The following is an 18289-nucleotide window of genomic DNA, read 5'->3' on the forward strand; positions in this document are numbered from 1 at the left end:
TAACCTGCCCCCAACACCACTCCAGCTTCTGCCAGATAGATGGAACTCTCCAACATGAAAATCTGCGCAGCCATTCCAACAAGCAGGGTAGGTAAAACTTAAATTAAAATTCTATCCTCTTTTTTTTTTTTTTTTTTCCTACTTGAGGCCAGATCCTGAAGATATGGAAAGAATAGGGGTCATCTAGATTCTCCTCTCACGCGCATACAAGCGCATCTGCATTCTCTCTGAGAGCTACCTACCTGTAAGAGTTCAAAGGGACTATCTTTCACAGTACTTCGTTATCGATTTTTTTTTTCCCCCCGCATGCTCCCCCTCCCCTCAACCTTTTAAGGCTTTCTTTTCTCATCCCAATCATTCTCCCCAGCCCCTGTTCAGGGCCTCCCCTCCCCCCAACCTCCAGCAGTTAAAATAATCCACCTCTTAGTTTTCAGCCCCCAAACCGACCTTTCCCCCACTGTAGTGGCTGTTCACTGAGACCTTGTCCTGAGGATGTAGGCCAAGGTAGCTCCGGGAAATATGTGATGTGCTGTTATGTTTTGAGTCTATTTTCTCCCTTCCGATTTCTATGTTTTTTCCCTCCACCCAAGACTGTGCCTGAGGTTGTCCCAAGGATGCCGAAGAAAAAGACTTGCGGACTGGGAGAGCTCTTACCCCAACATCGGTAAGTGAAAGTGATTTTCGGAGGGGAGGAGGGACTATGCCTGACTGCTTTTGACTGAGGCTTAAACCATGACTTTGAGATCCGGGTCTATAGTGTTCCTCTCCTTTTCCTTTTTTTTTCTTTTCTCTTCTCTCTTCTCTTCTTTTCATCTCTCCCTTCTTTCATTAAAAAAAAAAAAAAAAAAAATTCCCTAGCGGGGTGTGCTATCATGGAAGTAGCTGAGGAAATACATGTGTTTCCCAAGTCAGCAGAAAGTCACAGTGCATCCCTAAGTGGATGTAGACATGGCCAAGGGGACATAGAGTAATGAAGAGAAACCAGGCGACTTTATATGAAGAAGAGTTAGTGCAAAATAATTCATTTCGTGGAAACGTGATTTCTGAGTCTTAGCCGCAACTGCGAGAACATTCTAGTTGGACTTAACATTTAAACCTGTGGATATTTGCTCTCTCTGAGACAAAGCTCTTTGCTCTAGAGCCAAGGACTTGCCTCATGCTAAAGTTCTTTCTTGTTTTCTTTTGGTGGGGGGCGTGGGTAGAAGGTCCCTCCTCCCCGTTTTCACACTAACATTACCATCTCTCCCAGAGCGCCCACCGCCCTCGGCTCCTTGGCCTGCGTCAGGCAAGGGACCCCCTCGGATTTGCGGAACTGCCCCAGGTAGAATGAGGCAAGGAACCCAAGGAACCAGGAACCTGACCGGGTGGGAGTCTTCTCTTCTGCCTGTTCGAAGGACTAGGGAAATGATCACCGTTCTGTGACTTTGTCTCTGATGGGAATATCCCAGTTCCCGGCTTTGGGAATCTCAGGCAAATAATTGATTCTTAATGCACGCTTAGGGGACAGTGATGTAAGCTCCAGAGCCTGGTTGTCCCGAGAGTGGCTGCAAGCGCCCCAGGCACCGGTTGGCTCGGCCAGAAGCTAATTTTGAGCCTTCGCTGGGGTTTCTTATTAGCCTTATTAGCCTTCCCCGAATCTCCGGGGCTCCTGGGTGAAGTTGGAAAAGGGCATGAAGGCGGGAATCAGTATCGGCAGGAACCCAGCCGTGTTGTTTTCTCAGGATGTGGAATCATGTAAAGTGACTTAGACTCCTGATTCGCGGTGTTGGCAGAGCACAGCCCGGGAGGAGAGGCGTTCTCGGGACAAAGCCGCAGGTTCCGGACTGGGGGAATCCGAGCGCTGCGCGGGGAGCAGCAAGGTGAGGGCGCTCTTGCCCAGGACAAGCAGAGCTTTGAGTTCCGTAGCTCATACTGTCTGATGCCCGGAAAATTGACTCCAAAACCCTGGTTGGCGCACTTCCCCACCTTTTTCTTTTCTTCTTATTCTCCTGTGCTCTCCCCCTCCTTCCCCTTCCCTCTAAAAGTTGTTTCTTTTGTTTACCTGGTGTTGTTTCAGATCTCAGCACTTATCTGTTAGTTGATAAAACTGTTTTCTCTGTAATAGACATCTTTTGTCCTTTCCACTCCCTACTCCTCTTCCATTTCGCTTCCTACCTCTTTTTCCTTTTCTGCCTAAGCCTGTGGGCAAAGGTGAAGGGTTTTTACAGGGAAAGAGGTGCCCTTGGGATGGAAACTCCCTTAGCCCTAAGGCAAGCCCTGTACTTGGGAGAGGGGAGGCAGAGGTTTGGGTGAGCAGAACATCCGTGGTGTGTTGGAGATTATCAGGCAGTAGTCTTCAGCCTTGGAAAGGCTAGGGGAAGGAAAGAACAATGCAGAATAGAGCTTATCTACTTCCGATTGTTCCTCTATCCCCCATAAAACCCAATGTCTCTGCTTCAATATCATCCTCACCTGGCCTTCTGTCAAACTTGAGGGAGACAGAAGATTTGAAATTGTAAACATAAAAGGTATTTAAAAATAAATAACTTTCAAACTTACTCTTGTGGGAGTGGGAGGGGAGATAAAATGCCCCAGGTCCTTTTCATGGCCCGTTGCCTGACACATATAATCTTCTCCCATGGTATTTGGTCTTTTGGAAGAGCTGCACAGGAGGAAAGCACATTGCATGTTGTGAGATTTGGAAATTCCTGTCAAATGAAAAGAGTGTTCGGTTGCCAGACATATTTGGATAATCATTTTTGCCTTGGTTTAATTTGCTTACCCAAGTAACACTCCCAGAATCAAGTCGTGTCTTCAGTTTTATTCCCTCTTTTCCAGCCTCATTCTTTAAATCAGAGTGCGCTTAAAATGCAAACATTTTCCTCAGTGTCTGTATGGTCAGGTGTTGTTGATTCCATTGATTGATCAGGAAGAATGAAAACTGTAGTGGGGTGAGTTAGGGAGACTTGTCTCTCAGTTCTTCCGTTTTTCACTGCTCTGAAATACTCTAATCATTGTTGTTTGAAGTTAAATTATCTGTTAAATTAGTCCTAAACAATAACTGATGTATTTTCCCATTGGGTCCAGTAGCCCCTAAATTCTTTTTCCTAGATGGGAAGGAGAGGAATCAAATAGAATAGAATGTTTGGTTACATAAAAATATGAATAAAATCAAAATCAATATTTATGTGCTTATAATATTAAGAAAAATCACCTTCAAAGAAGCTAAATTTTATAAATAAATTATTTTAGAGGCCTGTGCTTCAGAAGGGCCACACTAATTCAAGAATGAATGTAAATAAGCATCTTTGTTGATTAAGAAAAAATATGAACACTGACTCTACAAAACCTAAATGTTCAAACTCATCATATACCGGTGCTTGCTAATCAAAATTAATTCTGTCATCCAGGGATATTCTCAAAAAAGGAAATTTAACTTTAAGCAAAATCTAAAATGTTTTAGATATATGAATTTCTAGAAATCCAAGTATATTTATTTCTTTGAGTCAGACACTTGTTTGTTTTGCAATCATTATATGAGACAATTTTGGAATAGCACAGATGCTCTCCGCCAAACCCCTCCCTCCGTTTCAGATTGCTTGCATATGCAGGCATAGGCATGAGAGCTTCCAGGGTATCTTAAGAAAATGACATTTTTCTCATTTGTTTTAACAAAAGCCCAAAGAATCTTTAAACCCAAAGGTACTACCGGTAGTTCAAAAATCTTAAAAATAATGAACACTATTGTGTGTTTTTCCTGTTAAAATGTGACAAATGAATAATTAGAGGCTATGATGAAGGTTGAAAAATTTAGAACAAGAGTAAGGTGATAATTTCATTATTTAATACTTTTATAATTTTTATAATTAGTGATGTAGTTTTAAAGTTGGCAAGTTTTCTTAGGAAAAGTAGTATACTCCTCCCATCCCATCAAAAGTACTGCAGACAGAATGAAGAATCAGGTAGAACTGGCAGCAGGGCTTGTATATTATTTACTTATTCCAGTAGTAATATTAGTAGATTTAAAATATACTTTGAATTGTACATTTTGAGTTTACTGCAGGTTGGAAGACTAAAATCGATCATTCCTGCATCGATAATGTTGTCTATTACTGCATTGATTTGTGTTTATTTATGCAGAGGCTTTCCATTATTTACTTACATATTTCAACATCTGCTTCTTGATTATTATCTGAGGTTGGTTTTAACAAAAGTGCTTATATAGGAAACATACTTGATAACTCAGTTTTAAGTAAATCCTATAGTAAATTATGGTAACCCAAAGAGTTTATGAAATTATGTATTTGAATTTGCTTTTTAGCAATTAAACTATTTCTGATTAAAACCTCATGCTACTTGAAAACTTCCATTCTTCTTTTCACATATGGTATTGATGTGTTTCAATAAAATAGAAAAAGATAATTTTATGGTGTCAGGTATGATAGAATGAAACTGATGAGTAAGACTTTTTGTTTTTTTTCTGTTGGCATGACCAGTTTATCCTCATAACAATAAGATGGCCACTGGGTTTACTAATGTTTTAGATGAAAAATCAAGGAGCTGCAGGATTTGAATATAGAAATGGCCTTATTTTAAAAACCTTTAAGTTATGCCAGTGGTACCTATGTAGTACAGAATAAACCAGAGTTCTTCAGTAGATATTAAATACATACACTAATCTATTCTATTATTAGTGTATGTGTACCATTATATCTTATAAAGATAGGCATTTCTCTTGAACTAATAGCTCACATATGAACATTATGTATCAGGGCTCATTTGAACAAATATAACACTAAAGGCCATGGAGTATGTCCTACATGTACAAGGCAATAGTGGAAAATGGCAATACGCTAGAGTTCATGCTTCTCGTACTGTTATTACAAAATTTTGAAAGATGACTTGGAAATTTAAAAAGTAGTTTAATTTATAGAGTGCTATTTACTCCTAGTTTTACAAGGCTTTTCTTCCTCTTTGGAGGATGAATCTTTCCTTGCTAATAGTTTGGAATACATCTACTAAAATACAGTTTACAGCCCTATTCTTTATCTCTCGAGCTCTCTCTCCATTCACTATTTGTGAGAAATATAGGGAGAAAAATTAACCACGTTCTTCCTTGAGGACCAAAATGTCTTGGGAGATGAAAAAAGAATCCCTTCACCCTGGCGAGTTTTCCTGAAATTACTTAACTTCAGCAACCTCACTGTGAGAGGTGGAGCCTCCCAGTCCCAGGGCTGCAGGCAAAAGGTGGCCAAGCCTCAAGCTTTGCAGAGGTTGAAAGGAGAAGCAGAGGGAGAGGCTAGAGTTGGTTTCTTTGGTTTATTTTTCTGTCCTGTGCCAGGCCCTTGAAGTTAACACAGGAACATGGTCCTTTAGGACCAATTGCTCTTGGTATTCTTTTGAGACTGAAATGCCAGAGCATCGGATAAACAGGAGTTACAGCTAGGCGTGCTCATCCACCCCTCCCTCTGTCTTTTTACGCACGCACCAGTTCGTCTTCACGTGCATCTGGGTAGTGGACAGTGTTGACTTGAATTGCTCTCGCTCGCTCCAAGCCTTTCCTGTGAATGAACCCAAAAACACTCGACAGGTCGTGAATAATCGTTTTAATGAGTGTGCAAAGCATGCGATGGGGTGCACAGAGCTGTCGGGTTAAACAAACAACTTGTACCCTGACCAAATCCAATTGTTAAAGTGCAAAGTGATGTCAGCTCCATTTCCATTGCCCGTCAGAAAACCACAGATCTGACATTTGGGAGTCCAATTTTTCTCATTAAAAAAAAAAAAAAACAAAACAAAATAAAACAGTATTTTCCAACCATATATGTGATCTTCTTTAATACTAATCTGAGCCAAACAGAACCTCATTTGAGAACCACAGAAGTAGTGGTGTTACTACCTCAAAAACAAACAAAAGAAAAACAAGGATGAAATCAGAACAGATATAGAGAGTCTGAGAATTTCTTTTGGATAGCTCACACATCATTACTGATCCATATTGTAAAATCTGACCTTTCTATTTATTTTATGTAGCTCACTAGTGGCAAATATCAAGTTAACTGTATCTAGTCAACTAGGATTGGTAATTTGGTCCTGTACTAATACAATCTCTGAACCTGTAAGGACTTTTTCTATGGAAAATTTAGTTAAAATTTGTTGTTTGTTAGCTTGTGAGAGGATGAATGGATAGGTAGTTCCCACATTTATGCTTTCAAGGAAAACAGTTTGGATGAAAGCATGGGAAAGGAACCCTGATGGGCCAATCTAAAACAATAACAAAAAGCACAAACACAAGTGAGTTCTTTAGAACTCACACTGTCTTTTCCCCTTTTTTGCACAACTGCACGGGGGAAATATTGCTTTCCCATCCAGTTAAAAGATCTACTTGGCCTCAGCCACTTGTGCACCTTTCCTTGTTGATTAAAAAATGAAACAAAAACCTTTCACAGTTCCAAACATCAAAAACCACATAAAAGAATAAGAAAATAAAACCTCAAAAGATTTTTTCAAAAAATTCCTTTTACACATCCCCTCTAAAAACTTTGTGGAGAGATATGTAAAATGTTTCCCCTGCTAGCACCTTCTATACATTTATAACTCAAAACAAAATGGCCCAAATGCTTGGAAATCGGTGTATTAGTTCCAAATAACTAGCTTCATTAACCCAAAAACAATATAGAAAATTAAGGTTTATATTTTTATTGGATTAAGTGTGATAGAATACTTATTTTACTTTATTAAAAATTGAAAGTATATTATGTTCTACAGCCTGAAGGTTATTTGTTCTCTAATAATTATAATCAGCTTGTAGAAATGAAATAATGTGAATATGGTACACTTCAGTATGGAAGCTCAGCAGCATTTGATCATTCAGCCCCTATTGGCCATATTGTCATCTGCATATCTGTCAGTCTTTTTGACCATCTATTTTACATATGAATGTCAATATACAACCGATTGCAATTAAATGAATGACTTCACCAAAAACATAACTTAGTATTTGAGTAAGCAGTTTCTTATGGAAGTCATAGTTTTGTTATTAAGGCTGCTAGTTTTTTATACATTTGTGTCAGTTTAGCCCCAACTGGATAAAATGGAAAGTCAGTTTTCATCATCAAAACTTGGAAAAGACAATCGGTAGTTTAGGATAGTGATTTTTGTTAAACTATTATCTAGTGAACGTCTGTATCAGAATACCAGTTCAGAATAGCCTTTATTTTCTAGGGAATTTGACAAAAATGATGATCAAAAAGCAGAGGCCTGTACTTTTATTGTTTTAAATATTTGGGGGCATACAGCAGACTATGCAGTTATTCTCTAAACAGATTTCTTCTCTGTGGGCTGACAGAGTTGATGGACTTTAGGAGTCAGTGAAAGAGCCATATCCATTTGTTTTAGATGTACAAATAGCAAAGCTAGAGGGTTCATCTGTTGGGTATACACACACATACACACATTTAAAGAACACCACCGTCAAAATGTTAATTATATTTGAAAGAGCAGAGAGCTTGTTGTGGAGAGAACAGAGATATTGAATCTATATTCCATAGAACCTGTCTGTGGAGAGGGCTGAAATTGTATATTTGTCTTAAATGATACACCACCTTCAGTGAGGTGCATAACAGGATCAAAGAGATGAAGGAAGCAAACTTGGATGGGAGTGATCTTAGATATTTGGATGGTCCTAAGCAGAGGGAATCCATGTGCAAATGCAAATCACAGGAAGAATAAGTATGGGGTCTTTGTTCTCTGTCAACAAAAATATAATTTTTTTCTCTACAAAGCAAATCACAAAATGATCTTCATTGAATGTGGAGGAAGGGAGAGGTTGAGTGACTATGAATATTTCAATTATCATATTTCTGATACCCAAGTCCTGTTTACTTTATAGCTGCCAAATTTTATATCCAAAATTTAGTTTCTCTTCCTCCCAAATCCTACATGGGTATGAATCATCCTTGATCATTTTTAGTTTTTGGCTTAATTACTAGTTTTCAGCTTTAAATTAGCGATAAACTAATTAATCTGACTAATGTTCCTAAACTTGTATTGAATAGTATAATAGATGCAATAACAACACAAATAAAATAAAATCTGCAGCAATAATGACAAAAATAAATGTTAATAATAATAATGCAAACAATAATAGCAGAGACAATTTTAAAATAATTTCTCTGGCTGACAGGACGAAGAGGAAATTTGTTTCACAGCTGCACTTGGGCATCCCTCTAATTTCTTGTTTCACTGGTTAGATGGATGATCTGTTCTGGCCCAACTCAAGTATTCCAATAGAAACTCCATTGATTTAATATGGTAGGGCTTTTTAATGGCACTGAGTACTTTTTTACCCACTCCTCTTCACTGATATGGGAATGTTCCTCTTGGACACCATTTAGAAGTGAACTAACTCTTGAGAGAGACTGGGGGCAAAGGGATTCTTGGGTAGAAGGACCTGGTTCCTCTGTCTGGAGTTCTGCTGGTGAATGAGCAACTTGTCATATTTGGGATCATGTTTTCAGAGCTGTGGGATTTGAGATGGGCAAAGTACTTTAGTTATGAGGTTTCTGTGAGTCCAAAGAGAAGAGTGGCCCTGAGGAACTCAGCCCATAGGGCAAGACACAAAAATTAAGAATTAGGTCCCTCTGGACAAATTCTTTTGATTCCTTTAAGGATGGAGGGATGGAAAGGGGACAATAAGTGAAGGAATAGAAGTGGAGGGAGGAGGCCATGTTGAAGATGTAACTGGTAGTTACCTAGCCAATAAAGCTAAGCTTATCTCCTATTGGGAAGGAAGAGGTGCTTCTGTCAATTGTAAACCTAACAAGGTTTATAGGTCTAGGTGCGAAACAACCACCAGTTCCTGAAAACTGGAACTGGAAAGAATCTGCAAGTGAGTCTGTCTGTATCTGTGGGAATCTAACTCTCCTCTCAGACCAAAATTCTGAGTCCCCAGTGTCCCCCCACCCCAAAGAAAAAGGGGAAAAAAGTAAAAAACGGAATTAGACTCAATGTTTGTCAGGCAGATGTTGGAATTAAAGCAGGTTGTTTGAGAACTGCATTTGTGGAGGAGAAAGAAAGCTGGTTAGAAGAGGGAGGCTAGTTATAGGAAAGAACAGAGATTGAGGTATAAATTCCTTGGCAGCCCAGCGGCCAGGGTCAAATGGATAAGAATCTCAGCTATAGAAGGATAGTTTGGGAGCAAGGAAGGATAATCATTAAATGGTTTTGCTTTGTTCTGTCTTCCTGAAAATTAATGTAGCCCTGAATATTTATGAAAAAACAAGATCTGCATGCCTTGTTAAAAACCAAATTATAAAAAGAAAGGCGTAACTATCAATACCCTGTTATGCCCTCCAGGAAACATTTTTTCTTTAGATATTGTCTTCAAACACACACACTCCATAACTAAAGCAAACAGTAGTTGAAGAAAGGGAGGGGAAAAAAGAAGAATGCAACTTCCCTGCTGGTTGTAAGTGCATCCACCTCTTCACTTTTCACAGAAGAAAGGCTGAACAATTCTGTTTAATTTCAATCTAATATTTTCACTTAAAAGAAGTATGAAAATGTTCCAGTTTGTGAGAAAATTATTTCACTAGAGATTAGCCAAGAACGAGGAAATTTCACTTCTAGAGATTAATTCACTGAGGTGATGCTTAATCTGCAATGAAAGGGGCTTTGGCAGCAACTATATATTGCTCTGCTTTTCAGTCATACTCCCAGGTCTTCTCCCTGTACTAATAACAATAACTAAATTCATTTCAACTCTTCCGAAGGTACAGTTATGCAATTTGAATGCAATCTGGAGCTTTTCATATAAAATCCAATTCTAATAAAAATAACACTTTAAGAAAAACAGTTACTGTGATTGTTTTTCATTGTTTGCATTGTTTCTTTAAGAGAAAATTATCCTTTGTTTCAATAATTAAAAGAAATCAACACTGCCAGTAAAAATGGCCCTCAATCTTGTTATATACAATCCCCAAATATTACTTTTAAGAATTTATTTTTGAACGCTTTGTTTTCAATTACATATAACTGAGAACCCCTGAGTCACTGGAGACATGCCTAACTAAAAGAAACCAAGTTCATACTTTTGTTATAGGAGTATTTGACGGAAAGTAAAGAAACAATAAAAGCAATTATTTCACAAAGTAGTAGAAGTCATGCAGATATTCAGGTGCACTCAGTTTATGCACCCATTTAACTAAACTAATGGACTTCTATATTCCAGCATCTTAAAAATCTTTGGTTAACATAAACCAGATATTCAAATGCATGCATGCATACACATACACACACATACACACGCACACCCATGCTGCATATAGTTCAAATATGTATGCTTGTTTATTTTTATAGAAACTAAGACTAAAAAATATTAGAATTTCAAACTTTTTAGCCACCAATAATTGGGGTTTATTTTTGATCTGTAAACATTGAAAGAAAGCCAGAACTATTATATTTTGTTTAGATTTTATTGTGAAGCAAATACAGATTTCTATCTTGGGGTGTGCAACAGTAAGGAATTTAGGGGTGAGTGGAATTAAGGTCTGCATATACATTTAGTAAACCAAGATGTAGTAATTTTATTTTTAAACACTAACATCCTATTATTAGATAGAAGAAATATACAGTTTCAAAGACAGGAGAGGTAAGCCCAAGTTAAGCAATGATATTTCAGAAAGGTAATGACTTCAAATGATGCTCACTAACATTTTTTCCAACAAAGAATTTTCAAAGTCAGATCTGTTGCACAAATGGCAAAGCATATATTTTAGAAATGGGCTGTGGGGAGATTTGATGAACTGACACTCTGAATGTTTATTAAGGGTCATACTCCTTTGAACAGGGTTGCATGCTCCTTAAAAATGAGGAGAGGAAGGTTTGGGGGGTGGACAAGTTCATGCATCCTATGTATTGCTAATGGTGAAAGGATATGACTCTGTAGAATAGGAAAGGATTCCATGCCATGAGGGGAACTGCAGAAGTCTATTGGTCTTATTAGGTTTACTTTTTTTCAAGTACACATTTCAAAAAAACGTATCTTTTCCACTAGGCTCTCCTTTGCAGTTATGGTTGCACAGAAAGGAGCCAACTTGTATTATAGTCCAATGCATCAAGGAAAAATAAACAGTGTACAGGAAAAATAAAAGTCTATTCAATAAAATTTTCATTGACACTTGGAGAAGAGCAAAGAGGGAGGCTTTAAAACAGGACAGTGGGAGAAGAGCAATACTCCTTAAGTGCGTTTCAGGAAGATGTTAAGAAAAATGCTGTTCAGAAATTGGGATTAATAGAGCGGTTTAAATACAAATCTGCCGGAAATCGCGCTCCGCGTGAATGAAAATGAAGGAATTTATGCATATTCTAATTTTCCCTCTTTGGCTGCTATTTTGGAGGAAGAGACTTCTTTTGCTGATGGTGGAAATTTTTTGTTCTGCACAGGAAATGTGTAAATGAACACAAATATTTTTTCTTCCCCTTTCCATTTCTCCCCTCCATCCCTCCTCTCTCTATAATCAAAGGTTGTTAGGGTCCTCAGTTCTGCAGCCACTGATCCCAGGATTTCTCCCCATTCCTAGGATAGTAGCGGGGAAAGCAGTAAAGAGAAAGGGGATTAGGGTTCCTCAGAGTCACTAGACCTTTGGAAATTAACAAGAGCTTCCATTCCATCTTTGGACATTCAAAGAGTGTAGAGAGTGAAGAGTCAGACGTTTAATGTGATGAACATTAATCTCAAAAGTTATTTCCTCTCACAACCAAATTCCCAGGGCCGACGGGGTTGAGGAGACCTTAAAAGTGATCTTATACACACGTGAAGATCTACTGACCTTCAGAGCTGAGCCCAGACATTTTCCCTCTCACGTTCTTGGGAACAAACAGGGCCGGTGCATTTTAATTCTATTAAGACCAGGAAGGAACTCTCTCTCCTATTCTGACGTAAGTTATAATTAGTCACCTAATGTTGAGAACGAGTGAAGTGGAGCGCTATCATTTTATGGAAGATGTAAGGGACTCCTGAGGCAGTCCAAGGAAGTGAGTGGGATGAAGGTGCTGGCTGGGCGAGCTTCCGCGGGAAGAAAAAGGGAAAAGGAGAGATTCAGAGAGGGAAAGAGGTGCTGCCACTCATCGGGCTCCCGCATTTGCAGGCCAAGCTGGGAGTTTCAGAATTAATTCAGGGACAGAGGTAGACAAACTGAAACAAATTACGAGTTCCTATACCCCCGTTAAAAATCCTGGAGGGAACCTGATTCCTAGGAATTTAATTTCCAAACAGCCCCACGATGACCGCACCCCCCCCCACCCCCCGCCTCGGCCCCTCAGCAGCTCACAAAGCGCAGCCCCGGCTTCCGCGCAGGCCCGCGGGTCGTGCCAGCTTTTCCACCCGCGCTGGGAAGCCTCCAGCCTCGGAGAGAAGAACAGCCTCGCTTCCCACCCCATGCCACCTTCACTGAGAGCCCCTTCCTCAGATACAAGTCAGTGCCGCCTTCAGAGCCTTGGGGCCTCAGAGGGCCCGCTTTCTAACATCCCGTTCACCGCACCCCGTCCTGAGGTGGCAGCACCCGCACCGCGAACGCGGCAGGTCGGAGCCCCGCCCCCCGCAACCCCACCCGCCTGCATAATTCACTGCCCAGGTGTCCGTTCCTCATTCTCTCCCTCTAGCCCGGTAAGGGTTTGGGGGGAGCAGATTCGCCTAGGAAAACACTGTAAATTGCAGCACAGACCTGTCCCTGAAGAACTCACGTCAAGCTACCGTCACATTCGTTAAAGCTCAAAAATCCCTATTTTACAGAAAGCCTGCCGTGATATGACAAGGTCTTGCGGGCAGAGAAAACGCTGAGAAGCTCAGCTCTAGAGTATGGGCCTGCCCTGGGTCTTTTCTCCCAGGCACTCGGGAACCTGACTTCCGGTTGCTACGGGGCCCCTAAACCTCACCTGCCTTGTAGTACTTCCGCACAGCGCGCCCAGTGGGCTCCGGCACTTCCGTTAGTCACGTGGCTGAGGGATACCGTTGAGAACTCTGATCTTTCAAGAGGCTGATGGGGCTTTTACCTGTTCCCTTTATTTCTCTTTATTTTGAATTTCTTTTAATGCCTTCACTTTCTTAAACTTTGGAGTTTGGGGGATGGAGTAGAGCAGACCCACAGGATGAGAATTAAGGCACATTGAAGATAATTTTTTTTTTTATCTGCACAAATTCACATCAACAGATTTTTAAACACACTCCCCCAACCCCACCCCCACCCCCTGCCCATGGCCCTGGGCTTGGCGAATGTCTGCATTTAGTAGGCATGCAATAAATGTTGAAAGAATTAATAAATGTTGTTTGCTTCTTTGGGCACATGGTGCTTAGGGCTATTGGGTAGCCTCAGAAATTAGGTGACTTCTGACTACTGTTTTGTTGAAGTTGAGAGGTTAATAAATATTTATTACAGGCATTTTGATGTTTTGGGGGGCTCCCCAAAACTGGGAGGAAATGTCAAGAGTTGTTTAATATGCTTTTCTTGAACTTTTTTTCATTTGTATGGAGTAAAATGCTGTGATTTTTAGAATTTGGTGGTTTATCAGCTCTTCTGTGGCTTTTCCTTTCCATTTTGTTTTCATTTTAAAGTATCACTTTCTGCAACAAGAAGTTAAGACCTTATGAAGTTAATCTCTTGTAGGGAATATGAGGCAGAAACTAAGAGATATCTCTTTTGCTTTCAAGCTACCTTATGGTTTAACTCTTGCCAACCTTAATTCACTTATTTTGTATTTTCTGCATCATTCAGCTGTTCTTGTTCTTTACAGTAACATTTGCTTTTAAATGCTATAGAACTTTTTGTAACCAGGAGAGAAATTTTGTAGTTGTGAAGTTGTGAGACTACATTCCATCACTCATATATTAAATGCATATTCTCTTGAGCACTAGTATAACCCATAGCCTAGTCCCTAGAGCATTTAATACCCCACTTTTGTGAACTGTAAGATAGTGAAAATATATAACCAATAAGGTAACAACCATGAACGTAATTTGAAAGGTTATAATTGCAAATTAAATTTAAAGTGTATTTGTTAGCATCATTATGAAGAAGCATCAGAGGGATACAAAAAGATTCATTCTTATCCTCTGGGAATTTACAATCTACTTGGGCATAAATAATGTAAATGTAAATTGATAGAAACAGATACTAAGTTATATTCAGTGCCTGGCATATGGAAAACATTCAGCAAATAATTGCCTTACATATTAATTTGCAGTCATGTCATTCTTTTAACAGAAATATGATACTGATAAGAAATAAAGGAAAGATTAAGAAAACTTTCATGGAGGAAATGAATTTGTCCTTTACGTGCTCCAAAAGAAGACTAGAGTATGCAAGCTATTTGTTTTGGGAGCTTGTTAAAGGTTTCATACATAAAGGCTGAGAGGTCTGATGAGATGAAGTTTGGTGGTAATTTGTAGTAAACCTTAAAGACCAGAGGAGATTGTATGTGATAGTAGAGGTGATAGAGACCTATCCTCTATACAGAGGTGGCATGGTTAAAACTGAGATTTATATTTTAAAAAAATTCTAGTCAACAACTGAGGGTAGTGAAAACTGAGGGGGAGAGAGTAGGAAAAAAGATTTTGGCCCAATTCTGGAATGGGATATTACTAGAGAGTGGATATAGACAGAGCCATCATTAGGACTTTTCTCCCCAATTACTGTACAATGGAAATTACCACAAGATGATAAAGTCAGTAATAAGCCTTGACTAGAACAAAGCCACAGTACCAACTGGAATCAGTAGCACCCCAGTTCTTCATTGCTAGTGGTGGTAGGGAATGTTGTGTTGACTGATGGTGAGCTAATTTATCCTGTGGTTATATTTACCCATTATTCAGTAGCAGTAGCTCTGAACTGGGCGTGCTTTTGAAACCCCCAAACCCAAGGGGCACATTTGGCAATGTCTGGTGAAATTTTTAGTTGCAGTAACTATGGGGCACTACTGCCATCTAATAAGTAGATGCCAGGGATACATCTCACCATTTACAGGAGAGCTCCCTCCAACAACACATTTTTCTGTCCAAAATGTCAACAGTGCTGAGGCTGAAAAACCTTCAGTGATGGATATGAAGCATGAGCTCTTACTTTGGAGAGCTATACAATGAGGCCCAGAGCCTAACTTCTATTATAGGAACAATTTCAACTGAAGAAATGTTTTATTTGTTTAGTGGGTCAAATGAAGCTCTGAAAATGGCAGTGTCTCTTCCTAGCCCTAAGACCTTAGAAACAGGAAAATCAGGAGGATACCTGCTTGAGTTTTCTACTTTTTATAAAATGGAGTTAGAAATTTTCCTTAAGGATTTGTTATCTAAAAGCTATTTATTAAATTAATAAAATGTGCCTTTGGAGTTGCTTAGCAACTTAGGAAAAAGCTTGGTTTTTAGAAGTTCATTTGTTTGTTTAAAACTAGGGTAGGTTGCATATTATTAGCTATATTACATAAATCAACAAAGAAATGTACACTGAAAATGGAATAAGATGTTTCAACACATTTTCTGCTCTCCGTGTCTGGCAATTAAAACACTCTTAATTGTTTGGTAGAATTGCATCAAGTATTCGACAAACATTATTTATGTATGAAACTTCAACATAATATTGAGTATGTAAGAGAACCAAAGGGGAAAAATTAAGCAGGTATGTCATAAAGTATGTGTTTATCTTAACCTTTCTTCTTCAAAAATCTTATCAACTAAGTACTTTTATCAGACACTAATTATACTCTTTCTGAAAAGAATTTCTCCAACAACCTTCAGTGCTTGCACCCTTTAATCATATCTCATTACATCTACCTAATCCATATCTTTTTCACGTTGCCAGGGCTCATTAACAGTTTTAAAAGCCAGTCTTGGACATTATTATTCCTTGTAATTGAGATGAAAATAATGCCAATAATACTGTATTTCTAAAATGTAATGGATCATTTAAAATTTGTTCTGAAGACACTTCTTTAAATATTAATGAGAAATTAACTTTTAAACATGTTAGCAGGAATGGTGAGATGTGTCTGAAAACCCTGAAGCCCTTTTTCAGAGGAAAAGTTATTTTTATAAGCTGTTTTAACAGTGGATCATCAGTCACTTTGAAGGGAAGTGATCCTTGATTAACAGTTGGCTGATATTGCGCTTCTACAGATGTGTGGAAGCAATACAGGTGCTACCTACAAACCAGGACAGATCTGAGCATTTTCTTTTACTGATTGAAAAATCTGAGTTCTTCAGTGGGCCTTCATCTTTGAGTATTGGCCCATTTAATTTTAGACAAGACAAACCAAATATCCAACTCAAATAATGAACTATATGTACCATGTTTACCATAAACTTAAAGAAAAGATTATAAATATGTCTAGTACTTTATTCCTGTTGATGTCTCATTTTTAGAAAAGGAAACCCAGATCCAATTTGCAGCTACATGACTAAATTAGAGACTCATGATAATGACATTTTAGGACTTGAAAGTCAAATCCTGTCTCTCAGAATATAACTACATAGGGCTAACATATTATTCTAAAATATGAAAGCTGCCTCCAACATTATGATTGAGTTTGAGTTTCTCAAAAGTAATTCTTTAAGAGCCTTAGATAAAGTTTAATGACTTATTATTTATTATGCACATACTATTAAGCTATATTTGAAAGAAACACAAACCAAAAGTAATTGTCATAAAAACCCCCAGATTTTGTACAAGTATCCCCAGCTATTATTCAATAGTAGTGGAAATGCAATAAAGCTTTCATTCAGATTGACCTTCTGCCATTTATTATATCTGCCAGGGTGTCTCTTATTTTAGGTGCTTTTTTAGATATATAGTTTTTAATCCTCACCTGAGGACTTTTAAAAAATTTATTTTAGAGAAAAAGGAAGGGAGAGAAATGTCAATGTGAGAAACACCAACTGGTTGTCTCCCCTATGTGCCCTGACTGGGAATCAAACCTGCAACTGGGAATATGTGACAACACTCCAACCAACTGAGCTACGTTGGCCAGGGCTTATTATATATTTCTTTAGTTATTTCAAATATTTTCTTTTAGAATTTTATGTTTGCTCTGATTTCTCTATACTAATAAGGTTTAGCTTGTTATTGACTTTAGGAGATTGTTATGAAACAATCAAGTGAAACCATATGAGAGCTGGTGAGTAAGGTGTGCTGTGTCTTATTGTTTATTGTTGCTAAGAACTGAATAGAATAAGTTAATTAGATTTTTAGGATCTGTAACTTTTTTAAAAAAATCACTTTGCTGGCAGTTTTTCTTTTAAATTCTCTTATTTACTAATTTTTGGGGAGGGTAACATTGCATGTACTCAGTTGTACACAAGTTTTTGTGTGTGTGTGTGTGTTTTGCTTTACTGAATACAATAGCTTGAGTATTCAAGTCCTACCAAATTTCTACAATACCAAAGACATTGCTTCCTTTAATGAAATTCCCTCATTTTATTATCAATTATTTCTACTAATAAAATGAAATTTGATAAACTTAACAACATACTATATTATCACAATTTTTAAAATGCAAATATAGTATTAATAGTTTAAAACTTTTCTTTTTATAACAATTTTTATCTGTTTTTTGTTATTGAAAATGTTTTGTCTTTTCTGTACTGATCATATATTTTCTTGTCCTTTTCACATTATTTTCAGAGGTGTTTCACTGGTCAATACAATGAAGATTGATGGTGTGATTGTCCAACTTGCATCAAAGGATAACTATTCATTGGCATGCTGTTATCAAGCAGAGATTTCCAAATATGAGTTCTCTAACTGAAAGAACAGTAGCTGGATCCAGGCAGAAAGGCCTCTGGGAACTCCCTAAGTGTATATGATTTGTCTCCAGACAAAGTTGCTTCAGCATTTTTGTCTGTTTATTTGTTTTTGGAATACTTCTCTTTATAGTACCCTCCAGACTCTAACTACTAGATGGATTCCTGAATTCCTTCAGAGCTGTCCCATGTCAGAATCCTTCATCTGCTTCCCACCCTCTGGCTCCATGAATTAAGAAGAAATAATAATAAAGTAATAAAAACCATTTGTTTCTGTTTGACTGAATCATCCCAGTCTTGAAGCACCTTAATGTGTTAATTAGCCTTATTGTTGCATTTACTGTCCTATACACACTCATTTGTGGGAAAGTGTTCCTCTTAGCCTTTGCCTGGTTGGAAAAAGGAGCAATAGGCCTGTGGCATTAAACTTTGCTCTTGAAGCACATGGCACTATGCAACATAAAGCTTGGACAAGCTTAGTTTTTCAGTGATGGGGTGCCGGTGGCATAGAACCGTCTTTCCCTC

The 18289-nt window shown here is 38.4% G+C and overlaps 1 protein-coding gene across 1 annotated transcript; it reads left to right on the top strand.

Annotated features, from left to right (window-relative positions):
* Nucleotides 1-24: 24 nt before the first annotated feature.
* Nucleotides 25-17976, top strand: LOC129074082 (uncharacterized protein encoded by LINC01551-like). The gene is made up of 3 exons (XM_054577774.1): nucleotides 25-87; nucleotides 591-664; nucleotides 17646-17976. Exons 1-3 carry the CDS (start codon nucleotides 40-42, stop codon nucleotides 17767-17769), a joined length of 246 nt encoding a protein of 81 aa, XP_054433749.1. The 5' UTR covers nucleotides 25-39; the 3' UTR covers nucleotides 17770-17976.
* The last annotated feature ends 313 nt before the right edge of the window (nucleotides 17977-18289 follow it).

The sequence above is a fragment of the Pteronotus mesoamericanus genome, unplaced genomic scaffold, assembly GCF_021234165.1.
Source record: "Pteronotus mesoamericanus isolate MK-2021 breed Mesoamerican mustached bat unplaced genomic scaffold, CSHL_Meso_final contig_46, whole genome shotgun sequence".
NCBI lineage: Eukaryota > Metazoa > Chordata > Mammalia > Chiroptera > Mormoopidae > Pteronotus > Pteronotus mesoamericanus.